The sequence below is a fragment of the Taurulus bubalis genome, assembly GCF_910589615.1.
Source record: "Taurulus bubalis genome assembly, chromosome: 3".
In the NCBI taxonomy this organism is placed as follows: domain Eukaryota; kingdom Metazoa; phylum Chordata; class Actinopteri; order Perciformes; family Cottidae; genus Taurulus; species Taurulus bubalis.
The window spans coordinates 32,720,145-32,734,382 of NC_136591.1; the positions used below are offsets into that span (position 1 = coordinate 32,720,145).

General features: G+C 40.4%; 3 protein-coding genes across 3 annotated transcripts; all 3 read right to left on the minus strand.

Annotated features, from left to right (window-relative positions):
• Window positions 1-2,820: 2,820 nt before the first annotated feature.
• On the minus strand, window positions 2,821-3,681 carry LOC306734732 (gap junction Cx32.2 protein; the record flags this gene model as incomplete). The annotated part of the gene is made up of 1 exon (XM_079216117.1): window positions 2,821-3,681. One exon carries the CDS (start codon window positions 3,679-3,681, stop codon window positions 2,821-2,823), a length of 861 nt encoding a protein of 286 aa, XP_079072243.1.
• Window positions 3,682-5,464: 1,783 nt separating this feature from the next.
• gja11 (gap junction protein, alpha 11) lies at window positions 5,465-7,564 on the minus strand (the record flags this gene model as incomplete). Its single annotated transcript, XM_079216116.1, has 3 exons — window positions 5,465-6,076; window positions 7,021-7,206; window positions 7,436-7,564. 3 exons carry the CDS (start codon window positions 7,562-7,564, stop codon window positions 5,465-5,467), a joined length of 927 nt encoding a protein of 308 aa, XP_079072242.1.
• Window positions 7,565-11,087: 3,523 nt separating this feature from the next.
• On the minus strand, window positions 11,088-13,126 carry hsdl1 (hydroxysteroid dehydrogenase like 1; the record flags this gene model as incomplete). The annotated part of the gene is made up of 5 exons (XM_079214959.1): window positions 11,088-11,153; window positions 11,271-11,420; window positions 11,580-11,663; window positions 11,895-12,337; window positions 12,907-13,126. The coding sequence occupies 5 exons, from the start codon at window positions 13,124-13,126 to the stop codon at window positions 11,088-11,090; spliced, it is 963 nt and encodes a 320-aa protein (XP_079071085.1).
• Window positions 13,127-14,238: the final 1,112 nt, after the last annotated feature.

Below are 14,238 nucleotides of genomic sequence, written 5' to 3' on the forward strand. Positions count from 1 at the left end.
GTAAACAGAGCCATAAAAGAAAATCCATAACGAAGATTTATCTCACGCTATCTCACTATATGGGATTATATCTAACGATTAGAGAGGAATCTATATTCCAAAGATGTTTCTGTGTCCCTTTGAACTGCTATAAATGAATGTATGTATATTTTTTTATTATTAGAAGAAAAGCCCTTTGTTTAGTGTATCCTAACTACGCATCATGACTTTATCTAGCCAACTTTGAAATATAATATGGTGTATGTAAGCTTTGCCAAGAGCTTTGAACCCTAAGAAAATGTAATATGGATTTTTTTATCCTCATGGATTATGAACAATGCACCCGTCTGGATGGTCAAGCGGTCTCCTGAGTTTCTCTGCACCAGTGGTGGAATGCATTATTTACTCAAGTGCTGTACTTGAGTAAATGTTTGAGCTACTTCTACTTTACTTGAGTATTTTCATTTTATGCTACTTCATACTTCTACTCCATGACATCTCATGTGAAATATTGTACTTTTTACTCCACTACATTTATTAGACAGCTTGAGTTACTTTGCATATTCAGATTTATAATACAAAATACAATAAACGACTAAATGACTATGTATTAGTATAGGCTATAAGTAAATACGATAAAATGTATTGATATCTATATTGATGCATTTTATCTTTACATTAATTTAAAGCATTAATAGTTATAATCCAATAATATAATATATCGCATATTATTCTGAAATGGGCCTTTCTGCATAATGGGCACTTTTACTTAAGAATATATTGATGCTCATACTTTTGTACTTTTACTTAAGTACAGTTTTAAATGCAGAACTTTTTATTATTTCTTTCTTTCTAACAAAGTATTTCTACACTGTGATACTGCTACTTTTACTGAAGTATTTCTTCCAACACTACACACACACACACACACACACACACACACACACACACACACACACACACACACACACACACACACACTTAAGTACTTAAGTAAGAACCCACTCATAAAAATAGATGATACAATATCAATAATATACAATAATATAGCTTTGAGGTTGTGTATTGTATACCAACAGTAATACCATTACATTTAAGATTGAATTCATTACATTGTGTATAGTGTGCAGCAAACTAAATACATATAAAAATAAGTAGTTGCACACCTTACCTTTGATTTTAAGGCCTCTGTGCAGACCAACAGACCCGTCACCAGCTGTTGAGATGAATGATAGAGAGCCAGTGAACCAAACCAAACCGTTCTACGGTACCTTGAACTTTAGATTAGAGGAAACTGCGCAACATGTGAGCTGTCACCAAGTGGACAATTTGGGCAGAGAGCACTGACAAGATTGTGAGGGTTAATGATTGGCAGTGCTATAAATCAAATGATGGTGCTTGTGATTTTTCTACAACTGTTTTGATGCTATTGTTCCTCATTACCAAGGTGTGATTTTTGTATTGATGCTACTTTATAGTTAAATGTCACACACCGACGCAATAAATGGAGGACAAAATCCCTTTTTGCATATTGTATTTGTGATGGAATTGCAGGGGCCAAAGGCAATCGGCACAATATCTCGAGCACCAGTACAGGCTGATGCAATCCAGTATAAACTTGCAATGAGGGCTACGTGAGGATTCAACCGTCACTCATTTTTAGTTGAAACTGTGTGAACAGAAGTTTTTTTTTTTCTTTTTGTTGTTGTGATTTACACAAAGTCGGAACAAACAGAGCACATCTAATATCATTAGCTCTGCAAATATGCTTTTGTTGAAGGGATTTTGTATTGAATTGCAAACATGTTGAGCAGGTCCTCGTGATCACTGCAGGTTTTATGGCCGTGTTTGTCCCACACAGTGTCCATCTGATGTAAATGTCATTAGCCTGATAACAAGTCACTAAATTTATTTATGAATCAGTGGCGGAGGCTAATACATATCAGTCCATCAACCACTCCCTATTCTGAACCAATAGCAGACACTATGATAAAGTTGCAATGGTTAATCTGTCACGCACCAGACAATGGCAATAGATTGACTAATTGATTAATCATTAAAGATGTTCTTCTCAAATATGAATTCTGTTTATTCATCACATTCCAGTGATATTACACAGATATTATACAGATTTGAAAACGTCACCGTGTGACGTCCATTTTTCACAATTTTCTAAAATTTCATAGAATGAATATCTTGAAATATCTATAATATCATCAGTAATGAAAATTATCGTTAGTTGCAGGCCCGACAGCTTCACATAATAAGTGTAAATCACGCTCTTTGAAACTAACGTGTTTGACTTCGTCAGCTGAAAAATAATTATAGTCATGAAACATTTTTTTATCTTAAATTTGAATCATTTATTAACAAAAATACAGCACACAAAAATGTCTACTAGACACAGTAGAAACTGTTACACCACAATCATCTTCAACATCATCTTCACCGTTCAGTGAGCAAAAATATTTCAAGTCCTTTATAATGCACATGGCAATAACTTCATTCAAAACCTATAGGCATAGACAAAACTCTGCTCACTAAAAGATTAACGAATAAGTACAAAAATGCATTATCAATATTGCACGCTTTGCATTATTTAATTTCCTGTTAAATAACACAAAATATATGTAAAATCCCAACAATGTGGCTCTAAAGAACAATTCAGATTCATGCATGACTCAACCACATTTTGACGAAGCTCCTCCTTGATATTCTAACTTTTTTTTTTTTTGCATTTTACATGAACTCTTTACTTAAGTCTCTTATATGTATATAAACAAGGAGGGCGGCAATCTGAAAGGCACATTCAATACATTATAATGGTCGGGGCAGTGTTTTTTAATGACCACTCAGTAGTCGCTTTTCCTCTTTGGCTCCGTCCAGGCTTCCGCCGATACTCTGGCTGCCCTCGAGCTCCATGTTCATCTTGTTCTGCTTGTGCACGTCCTCCATCGCTGGCCACCTGGGAGACGACAGGCTGGCGGGGTTTTCCGCCGAAGTGATCTTGTGAGAGCGGGGCCTGGACCCGCATCGGATCCGGGTGCATATCAGGTAGAACACCTCCACGAAGTTGAGAAACAGGGAGACGCAGGCCACCACCAGCATGAAGATGATGAAGATGGTCTTCTCTGTGGGCCGGGACATGTAGCACTCCACGGTGAAGGGACAGGGCTTCTTGGAGCAGGGGAACATGGGCACCATGATGAAGCCGTACAGGTAGTACTGGCCCAAGATGAAGGCGCCCTCGATGATGATCTTGAACACGAGTTGGGTGAGGTAGCTCCCCAGCAGGTTCCCCTTGATCTTCACTTTCCCCTTCTCGTCCGTGTACTTGGGCACTTTGAGCACCCGGGACCCGCCCGGGCTCAACAGCTGCTCCCTCATCTTGTTCTCCTTGTGGATGACGTGCACGGCGTGGCCCAGGTAGACCAGCGTCGGCGTGGAGACGAAGATGATCTGGAGCACCCAGAAGCGAATGTGCGAGATGGGGAAGATCCAATCGTAGCAGACGTTCTCGCAACCGGGTTGCTGCGTGTTGCAGACGAAACCCGACTGCTCGTCGCCCCAGACGGCCTCCGCACCGGCACCCAAAACCATGATCCTGAACAGGAAGAGCACGCTCATCCAGATCTTCCCAATCACCGTGGAGTGGGACTGGACCTTGTCCAGCAGCCCCGACAGGAATCCCCAGTCTCCCATCTTTATCAATGATCTTCAGTTACCGATCTGTAGTGAAAAATATATCTAATTTAGCTTGCAACACACCTTACAACACACCTTATAAACTGAACCATTAACCACAACTCGATATTGAATGAATAAGCTGCTGCTGGAAGAAAGCCACTCGTTGTTTTATTTATATGTAGATCAAATATTGTTTCTCTTCTTGAATCTGGTTACTTGAGATGTGAGAGGATATGCGCTAGTTGGTTAATATTTTCCTAAAATAAGAATTAATCAGAAATCTGAATGGAAGACTCGGTGGCATTGTACTAAACGGCATAATAAGCTGGTAAAGAGATCAAATTAAGAAGGTAAAAACAAAGAAAAAAAAGCAGTTTGTAACTATAGCTTAAAAGCGTACATGTTTTATAATATTATAGATTATATACAAGCATATTAAACGGGTCTTGTGGGTTAAGCTGGATGGTAAAACATGAAAAACAATCTCATTCAAGTATTAGTTAACTTTAAGTCATATTAATACTGGTTAAGAAATTAACACAATTAATTAACACAAGAAATTAACACAATTAAGTAAAAAAACTAAAAACGCTTTCTTACAAATATGTTTATGTATAAAAGTAAAGAATACTCTACATTTCCATTCTGTATAATGCTCTTTACAAATATTCCCTCATTCTATTTCCCTTCCATTTGCAAATGATTAGTTTGATCTGTAGCATAGAACAATAGTCGTTGCATCTTACCTGCTGACCCGGTCAGAAATGACTGTCTCTGGCTGGGACGGATCGCTAACTTTAAAGTTGGACCTTGGAGTGAGCTGGGGAACGATGAGGAAATTGAGCAACACACATCTGGCTTTAGATGTGTGCTGTCAGCAAGTTGAGACCAAGAGGACAGGTGTAATAATTGACAGGTGTTCTCAGTTTATCTCAGCTAAATGGCCACGCATATTTGAAAATAAACAGGGAAAGTGTATCACTGAAACGAGGCTTAATTGAACTGCTGCTCATATTTAAATATTAAGAAAGTTGGACTGAGGTTATGAAAAATAAAAAATTGAATTGAGTTGGAAGTCACATGACAAGAAATATGGGATTGAACAGCTGTAATATAACCGGTTACTAATTCAACTATAGAGGCTAATTCATCTTATCTTGTTCCCAGTGTGCGTGCTAAGCCAAGCTAACAGTAAACGCTACGTGTATAAATAAACAAACTATTTCCTTAAAAGTACTACCAGTCTTATTTGCTCGGGTTGTTATATGTTTCTGTTACTGTGATGAACAAATGCTTTGAGGAATACAATGTTTTGTGATGGCAGCACCACAATAAGGTCTTCTGTTTTATATATTCTCAGTTTACAAAGTTTAAAACAGAATTAAAAACAAAAGCATTATAGCAAGTGGAGCTGTTTATATAGAGTATGATAGAATAGTAAAAAAACGCAGAGGTTCAGATGGATGTTGGTTGTTCTCAAATTGAAAAGACGTGACAAAATTCAGACAGGTAAACATATATGAGAGGTTTATTGAATCAACACTGTCTAAAATCATTTAAAAAAAATACCCATCTTTAAAATATGTCAAAAATATGTCTGTCAACTGCAAGACATTTCAACAAACATTAGTTTTTACTATGTCACAGTAACTTTAGGCAACATTTTGCATGTGACTCAGACTGTTTACAGAAGCTGGCTACTCCCCTTCCCTCTTTCTGCACACAAACACACTTTTTTCTCTCCTCAAAGCCAAAGCACACGAACACCGGACCCCAAACCGACCGCGGCCTCCATGCTTCAGATGCGGACCTCCCCTCCCATGCCGTTGCTCTCAGGCGACACATTCACAGCGGCCTCGGTGACCCCGCCTTTGGCGTCGTTGACCCCCAACTTTCGTCCCTGGAGCTCCAGATCCAGGTTGACACAATTTTGGAGCATCCCGTCGCAGCTTTTAAACGCTTTCCTCTCCGAGGGTGGCGGCGGCGTCACCGGGGTCACGGTGTAGTCCTGCCTCCTCGTCATGCACTCCTTCACGGCTTTCACGCACAGGTAGACCAGCTCCACCACGCTGAGGAGGAGGGAGACGAGCGCCGACACCAGCATGAACCAGATGATGACCGACTTCTCCGTCGGCCTTGACAGGAAGCAGTCCACCTTGTGTTTGCACGGCGAGTGTTCGCAGACGTAGACGGCCTGGAGGGTGAAGCCGTACAGGAAGTACTGACCCACGATGAACAAAACTTCCAGGATAATTTTGGCGACAAGATGGAGGACGTAACTGCGAAGGAGACGGCCGCGGATGCTGATCTTGCCGGTGCTCTTGGTGTACTTGGGGACTTTGTAGACCCTTCGAAGGAACAGGCCGGCCTGATCGTCCAACTCGGCCTGCTTCTTCAGCCTCTCCTTCATCTGGAATTGGAAGGACAGGGGGGGGGGGGAAAGAGTTAGACATTTTTAAGGGATCGGAAAAAAGACTTGCAGATGCATTGGAAGCTATTAGGAGAAAGATGAAAGATGGATGCTGCCGTCGGATATGAAGTTCAGGAAATTTATGAGATATAGACTCAAACATTTATTGAGAGTAGCATTATAATGAAATATATGGTTTGGTACATGAAACAATTCAAATGTCACAGATGTGCGCAAATGTGCCCCAATGCAAATTTTGGAGACCTCACCTGAATTTTCTTTGTACTAAACCCTCTCTAACTTTGTTCTGCTTCACTTTATCAAAATCAACCTTTGCAGAGAGAATGTCCATATATTGTGTTATGATTTGGGTTAGAGTTACGCCTTACAGCTGCATCATTTCAAAGAAATAATCCCCCTGAAAGTGCTTTTTTCTATGCAGACCTGAAAGCTTTTCATTTTTGCTGTGTGTCATCTTCATTTACTCTTAACCAGTAACATATAGAGTGATATTTACAAAATCTCACATGTGTACCTTTTATTATAACCAACATTATTCAAATAGCCCTAGTGGTTGCAGAGATACACCCTTTTTAGTTTCGGTATGCAATTTTCAAGGGAATGGCCTAAAAATAGGTTGCTTTTTAAACGGTTTTAAGCTCACAACAAGTGAGTTTTGGGTCCTGAAAATATAGATTTGGGATAGGTATCACTTTAAAGCTATGTTAATCAAATATTGGAGGCAGACAAAGTGGAAACAGCTGCCAGAGGGGTTTTGTGAGCTTAAATAAAATGAATTTGAGTAGCAGATTTTGGTGATAATCCTCAGTGGCACTACACTTTGCCGTCACTGGCCCAGGCTTCTGCCGCTACAGGTGTGGCGTGCCTGACAAACAGCATTCACCAGTCTCTCCTGTCCTACTACGCCCACTGCAGAGACACACCTTCTTCTCAATGTGGATCACTTGGAGGACGTGACCAAGGTAGAGCAACTTTGGAGTCGCCACAGCAATAATTTGAAGAACCCAAAAGCGAACATGAGAGATGGGGAAGGCGCGGTCGTAGCAGACGTTCTCACAGCCGGGCTGCTTGGTGTTGCAGACAAAGTCGGACTGCTCATCGCCCCAGACCTAGAGGAAGATGAGAGAAACAAGATGATGCATATGCTACTACAAACTTCAGAGAGCTTACATTGTAGGAGGGTCAATGTTTACTGCCCCGTACCTCGGGATGATCATACAAAATAAAGTGCTTTTTTTTTAATGTGGAAGTAGGGAGGTGTTTTAAGACATCCACCTGTCCCTACATTGTGGTTACTGCTGTGAAGTCGGCTTGAAATGGGGAATACGAAGACCAGACCTTGTCGGCGCCAGTGCGCAGGACCAGGATGCGGAAGACGAACAGCACGGTGAGCCAGACCTTGCCGATCACCGTGGAGTGACTCTGCACTTTATCCAGCAGGCGGCCCAGCACATCCCATTCGCCCATTTCAGTTACCAGTTGTCTTGCTTTCTGTGGGAGGAGGTGAATACAAAGAGGTATGCATACTATTACTGCTTGACCAAAAGAGAATGGTTTGTAGTCCTGGTTTTATTACTTTCATTAGCAATTGAGTAGCCTCCCTAGACTGGACTTGTAATTTTCAGTTTTACAAATAATGCTTCTGAGATGATTGTGGGTGTAAAAGTCAGAACAGGCCGACTTCCTCACAAGGCCAAACTTTTATCCTTTCTTGCAGGCTTGATAGAAGCCACGGCTGCTGACTCCGATCTCCAAAACACACTTATCTGCTGCAACCCAAGACCTTAACCTTGGTTAATACCAACTGTCGCAAATCTTAATTCATAGAATGTGAGCTCAACCCCTATTCATACAGACAGAATACAGATTAAATACAGATTAACCGGCCTGAGTAGATAAGGCTGGTGCAAGTGTTCCGTTTATTGTGTTTCTTTCACATAATGAATCATTTTATTCTGACTTTGATCTTTTACGGTTCTTTCGTGAGGCCTGTTTTGCCTGTTGCATTGTTTTGGTTCTGTTTATTTAATCAAAATACTATTTTGTGAAGCATTCTCATATTGCGTCGTCTCACATCCTTATACGATCAAACACAAGACTCTCTGGTAGCTGTTTGATATGTGCTAGTTGTGAAGAATCACATTTTTCAATACATTCACATGTTGAACTACATATGCCTATTTAGCTTTTTTCAAACTGTGCACCAAGATACTCCAAAAATAAATCCATTAAACTTAAATTATTTCCAGTCCATGCATGGTACAATATAATCATTTTTTTCTCCCTTTTTGACAAAGTAAAATCAGAGAGAATAGATTTGTAAAAATAAATAAATGAACTTACCAGTTCATACCCACAGAGAAAAAAGGTGAATGAAGAGAGCGATGTCTCGGGAGGACGACAAAGACAGAAAGTGTGGAAGAAGCAGCTCTTTCATGGTTCCTTGGCATCTTATCTGGAAGGACACCATCCTAACCACAACAACAACCCTCCAGTCCCAACACTGCATTTGAGAGGCTGGTATAAAAACCTTGTTTTGTCCTGTTGCTTGTATCGCTGGCAATTCCGCTTCACACCTGAATAAATAAGTGAGGAAACAAATGCAGATTCTTCGAGGTGTGATGAGTATGGGAGTGCCGTGATTCAGTATGTGTGCCCTTTACAGATCTCGACCCTGACCCTGATATTTTGAACCAACGTGTGAACGGATGGCGTTTTATCCCCTCAGTAGACTTTTCCACGGACTTGGAGAAGCAGCACTGAAGCTGTTGTGGCAGTTAGGGTTAGCAAAAATGAACAAGGGGCTTTCCACACAGTAAATAAAATAGTCTTCTTGTCCATCATGACCTCAAAGTTGACCTTGATCTTGGAAACGCTTATTACCAGAAGGTCGGTTCTTTTCCTGGACAGTTCCACCAATCTGTCTGTATAAGTAAGCAATTCTATACTATGCTAATAAGTGTTCTCCCAAATTGGGGAACACCATTTGAAAGGGTACTCGAAAAGGCATCTTATAACGTTTGGTTTCTCGTAAACTTAGCTTTAAGTCTTTACATTTTAATTGAATTACATTTATTTCTGTATCTCTACCACTAGTTAGAATATTATTGTGATGCCATTTCTGATGGTATTTTGTATTTATTAATTATTTTGTACTGCTACTTTTTACTTTACAGCAGGTGTAAATTAGTTGATTCTCCTAATCTTTACAGCACTAAAGGCGACATTGTTTGTATGAAAAGGAGATGTATAAAAGTTTATTCTGACGTCTGTTATCATATTTCCTATATTTAATATGTTTCTCAGCATGTTAGGATGAAAAAAAAAAGCTTTCTCAACTCTACTTATGCCATGTAGACATTTAATAAACGCCTCAGGAAAAAAAAGATCAGACTTGTAAGATTCTAGTTTTGTGTTTAAAGCCCAGGTTTGCTCTGCACCACGAGGGTTTATGGGCACACTGCACCTCACGTGTGTTCACGTGTGTGTGTGTGTGTGTGTGTGTTAACCAGCAGTGACCTGGCAGATCTGAAGGGTCGCAGCGTAAACTCTGGCAGTCGACATGGTGTCTATTCACGTCAATGATTTACACCACGTTGATGTTTTTTTAGAGAAAAACAGAGCGGTTGTGGCCTTCAGCATATAAGTCAACATGTCATATAGATGAAACAACTACAAGTCAGATAAAATGACTAACCTTCAAAGAGAAGACACTTTGGCACACTTACATTCAGGCAAGCAAAAGACAAGACAGTATTGGAACGGAGAAGAGTTTTATTGGTCTAATGGGTGTAATGACGACACGTATCATATCTAATTCAACATTGTATATGTTGTATTGTATGTGTAAGCAACCACGAGATCTGAATTTGTTCACATTTCTTAATATAAATACTTATTTTGAAATAATATCTACATACAGTAAAATAGCTCAAATATAGTTTCTCAACGAAATCCCACTTTCAAATTCACTCCTGTAGATGCTTGAGTGTTGTACCAATGACCCTTAAAGCTATCATTCATTCACTCATCACACACACACGCGCGCACGCACGCACGCACGCGCGCACACACACACACACACACACACACACACACACACACACACACACACACACACACACACACACACACACACACACACACACACACACACACACACACACACACACACACACACATGTGTAAAACACTAGCGCCAATCCTGGTTTTAACTAAACTCAAGAGTCTTTGATCAGATCTTTACGAGAGCAGTGAAAGTAAAACAATTTGTCCTTTCACTTTTAGTGAACACGTTTCTTTTAGATTGGGTTATATTGATCAGAATAACACTTTGGTTAGTGTTGCATAATGCAGCTTTTTTCTCACTAAAAGTCAATGTATTCTACATTATGATATAAATCTGTCTCTTTAAATGAACAATGAGTATGATGTTCCCCTAAAAACAATGCATAGACTCCTAGAAAAATAATTATTCTCACTTATGATGACCCACTTCTTTTTTTAAATACATAGAAAAATAAAATAGTTTTATATTTACCTCACCTTTATAACCCATGTTGGTTTGAAATATTTCGTTCTCCAAAGTGTTGAAACTACATGGAGGCTGATGTTTAAATCCAAGCACCAAACCAAATGATGTCAGATTATGTTGCACATGTTTACAATCCAAACTCAAAGTCAAACCCTGTTTCCAGCCTCATGTCTGGCCTCCACTAAGACATGTACAGGCAATTTAAGATGGTCAGACCATTCAGTAATACAGGAGTAATATATTAATATGTATTGGCTATTTCAGGCAAATTCCACTGCAGCTTTCCTTGAAATTGACACCAAATAAATAGAAGAAAATATCCTAACCACCACAGAGCCTGAAAGTTGAACACATTCAACCTGAATGGCTGAAGAAACTAAAACTCTACATGACTCCAGTAACAAGACGTTTTAGTAACTGGGTTAAGTCTTTAGTGAGGGGAGGAGAGGTGAGCTCTTAACTGATGAGCACACGTGATCCAAGAACCCAAATCCACTCTGGAATACGTGTCATCAGACCATACTGGGAAGAAAGAACAAAGAGAAACAGATCAGCATCCACAAATGCATTCTGTGTTTTAGATCCTGTTTTCACAAAGGGCTGGAAATGACAAACAACCGTGACATATTGTGTGCCCACCTGCAGTGTGTGAGGCCAGTAGCCGGTGGTCCTATTAGAGACCCCCAGGGTGGAGACTGCGTGGCGGGCATACACCTCTGGCTTTGGTACAAACCAGCCCCCTCTGGACGCCGGTGTTGAGGAGAAGGGTTGTTGCTCAGTCGACGCAATCTGTTCACACGTACACACATGCGGTATATCACTCAGGGGGTAACCAAATAATATCATAACTTATACAATAATAAAAGACATATTTTGGTTGGCAGTGTATAGTTGGGTTCAGTTAGTACACAGCCACACTGGTTAGTGGTCACATGAGGCATCATCTACCTGGAAAGGAGTCAGACTTTGGACAAAGATCCCTTTGCCGCTGTACTCAAGGTGAAGAGCTCTTGAGAAATGATCCATGTAGCCCTGAAATGTGAGGATGAGAAAGGGAAAGAGGATCATTGTCAGGACAGAAAAATGTGTTTGTGGGTTATGTTTTTACTTTGCTTGGAGATACCAGCATCAATAGACATTAAGGGAATATTTTTATTGAGAATATTTATTTACAAATGGCCTTTAAATACTATGACAAATCGCATGCTGTGAAAAAGATCTCTACTGGATCTGCGAGAGGCAGAGTAATTGGTTTGTTCTCACGGTGGAGGCAGTGAAGGTCACTCGTCCAGGCAGGGGTCTGGAGCAAGCACCCGATGATATGTTGACCACAGCGCCTCTGCTGCGCTCCAGCATCCCCGGCAGCACCAACCGGGTCATCAGAGTGGCGACCGCGACGTTCTTATTCACGAAATCCAAGAGGCTCTGCTCAGGCATTTCGATCAGGCTCTGAGAGGAAGTCACAGACTCCAGACAGTTCACCAGGAAGCCGATATCTTTGCCCCTCATGGCTTCGTTGATGAGGTTGCTGGCTGCCTTGTCCGCAGAGAAGTTAGCTGGTATGACAACAGTTTCCACCCTGTAGCTTTGGGAGAGGGTTGCAGCGGTTTCTCTGACAGAGGCGAGGTCCTGAGTGACAAAGATAATGCTGACTCCATGCCTGGCCAGCTCCTCTACATAGGCTTTGGCTACAAACTCTGCTGCACCTGACAGGACAGAGGACAATATGCATCAATGAAAGTCATGGAAGGAATAAGGATGTAGGACAGAGAACTACTGCACAGTATAACAGCACGATGACCTCAAAACCTGAGATTTAGTAGACTTTGTTACCCAAATAATAAGATGACTAATCGATTGGCAATACATTAAACAACAACAATTGTGAATTCACCAGCTTCTCAAATGTAAAATAAATATCCTGCTTTTCTCTATTTTACATCATTGTAAACTGGCATCTCATTGTAGGGTGTTCTGCCAATTATGTCTATCTTTATTGATTCATCATTGTATCTAGGAAGTATCAGAAAACAGTAATATATATATAAATATATATATATATATATATATATATATACATATACAAAGCCCAGGATGACATGTTCAGATTTACTGTTTTGAGAGACAAATACCCAAAAGATAAAAATAAGAAAATCTGCATCAAATCTGTGTCAAATCTGAGAGGCTGAATATGTAGCATTCTTTGCTTGATCAATTACTAAAATAAAGCATGCACTCCCGGTGCTCGTGCCGAGATCCCTTGCTGCGTGCTTACCATACACGACAGCCCAGTCTCCAAATCTTTGGGTGAGCTTCTTACTCGGGATAATTCTTGGCAGGAAATGCACCCTGACCAACGTGCAGCAGTCGCCCAGCAGGATTACTGCCTTCCTGGCCACGTAAAGAGCACCGACTAAGGCCAGGGTTTCAATGTAAGGATTGCACGATCGAGAAATTTCTCCATACAATAACTGAAAGCTGTCAACGGCCGCCATCGTCGACTCGAGTGATGCTGATGCGAGCTCGCTGGCTTAAAAGCGTATTCCGCCGATTTAACGCTGCGGTTTCTAAACGTAACGTTAACCGGTAACTCAGGCGTGTGAACAAAACGTGTCACCGTTCCTACATAGACAATTTTCGGATAAAGGTAAAGGCAGCAGCTCCGACAAAACGTTTCAGCAGGCAGAGACGTCGCCTGTGCAGCACCCGGTAGACGAAGCAAAACATTGAGTCACGTGACTGCGTGTTTCTCTGGTGCTGCATTCGAGACCATGTGAAAAAAACGACTTTGAAGCATTCACACCAGTCATGGTTGGATTTTGCGACAGTTTCTGGAGAGGAGACACTAATATTTACACTTTTCTTGAAAGGAACTCATTTCAAAACACTTCATACGGTTTACCTGGTTGCAGAATTTCTTTAAAAAGGTTAAAATTCGAAGTGGACCCTCCGACATTTTTCTGTTTTTATGTGGATAATTTACACCTATCTACATCTAAAATGACTATTATGATCGTCATTCTTCTGGGTAAAATGTGTTTTTCATTTTAGCAAGTGGATAAACAACGTGCCATTCTTTGTTTGGTCTATACATTATTCAAAATGATTGCTCTCATCACCTACAGAATGTACAGTAAGAACGATTTGTGGGAAAGTATATAGTTTCTTATGATTATTTGATGCCCCTTCTTTTTGAAGTCCTGGCTCTTTGTTTTATTTCTGTTCTTATCTATGCCTACTGCCTAGTGCAATTTAAATATGTCTATGTATACTTTTATATAAATCCCCATATATATATTATTTACAGAATGTTCCGAACGCTTGTATTTAATTATTTTATATGTATGTATTTTCTGCGAGATCTTGAATGTGTCTTCAAAAAAGAATGATTTTCTAATCATGTTTATCTTACTCGTGAAACACATATTTCCGACGCTCAAAAGGCGGCTTGCAGTTTCTTTGGACATCCCACAATGCACCGCAGTTAACATCACTGGACGTTTCCATAGAGACACAGAGCTTGGTTGCAAGTGCTCCCAATATGTTACTTGGATAAAAGCTTTTACAAGTCCAACAAAGAGGTGACTGGTTTAAAAATATACCGCAT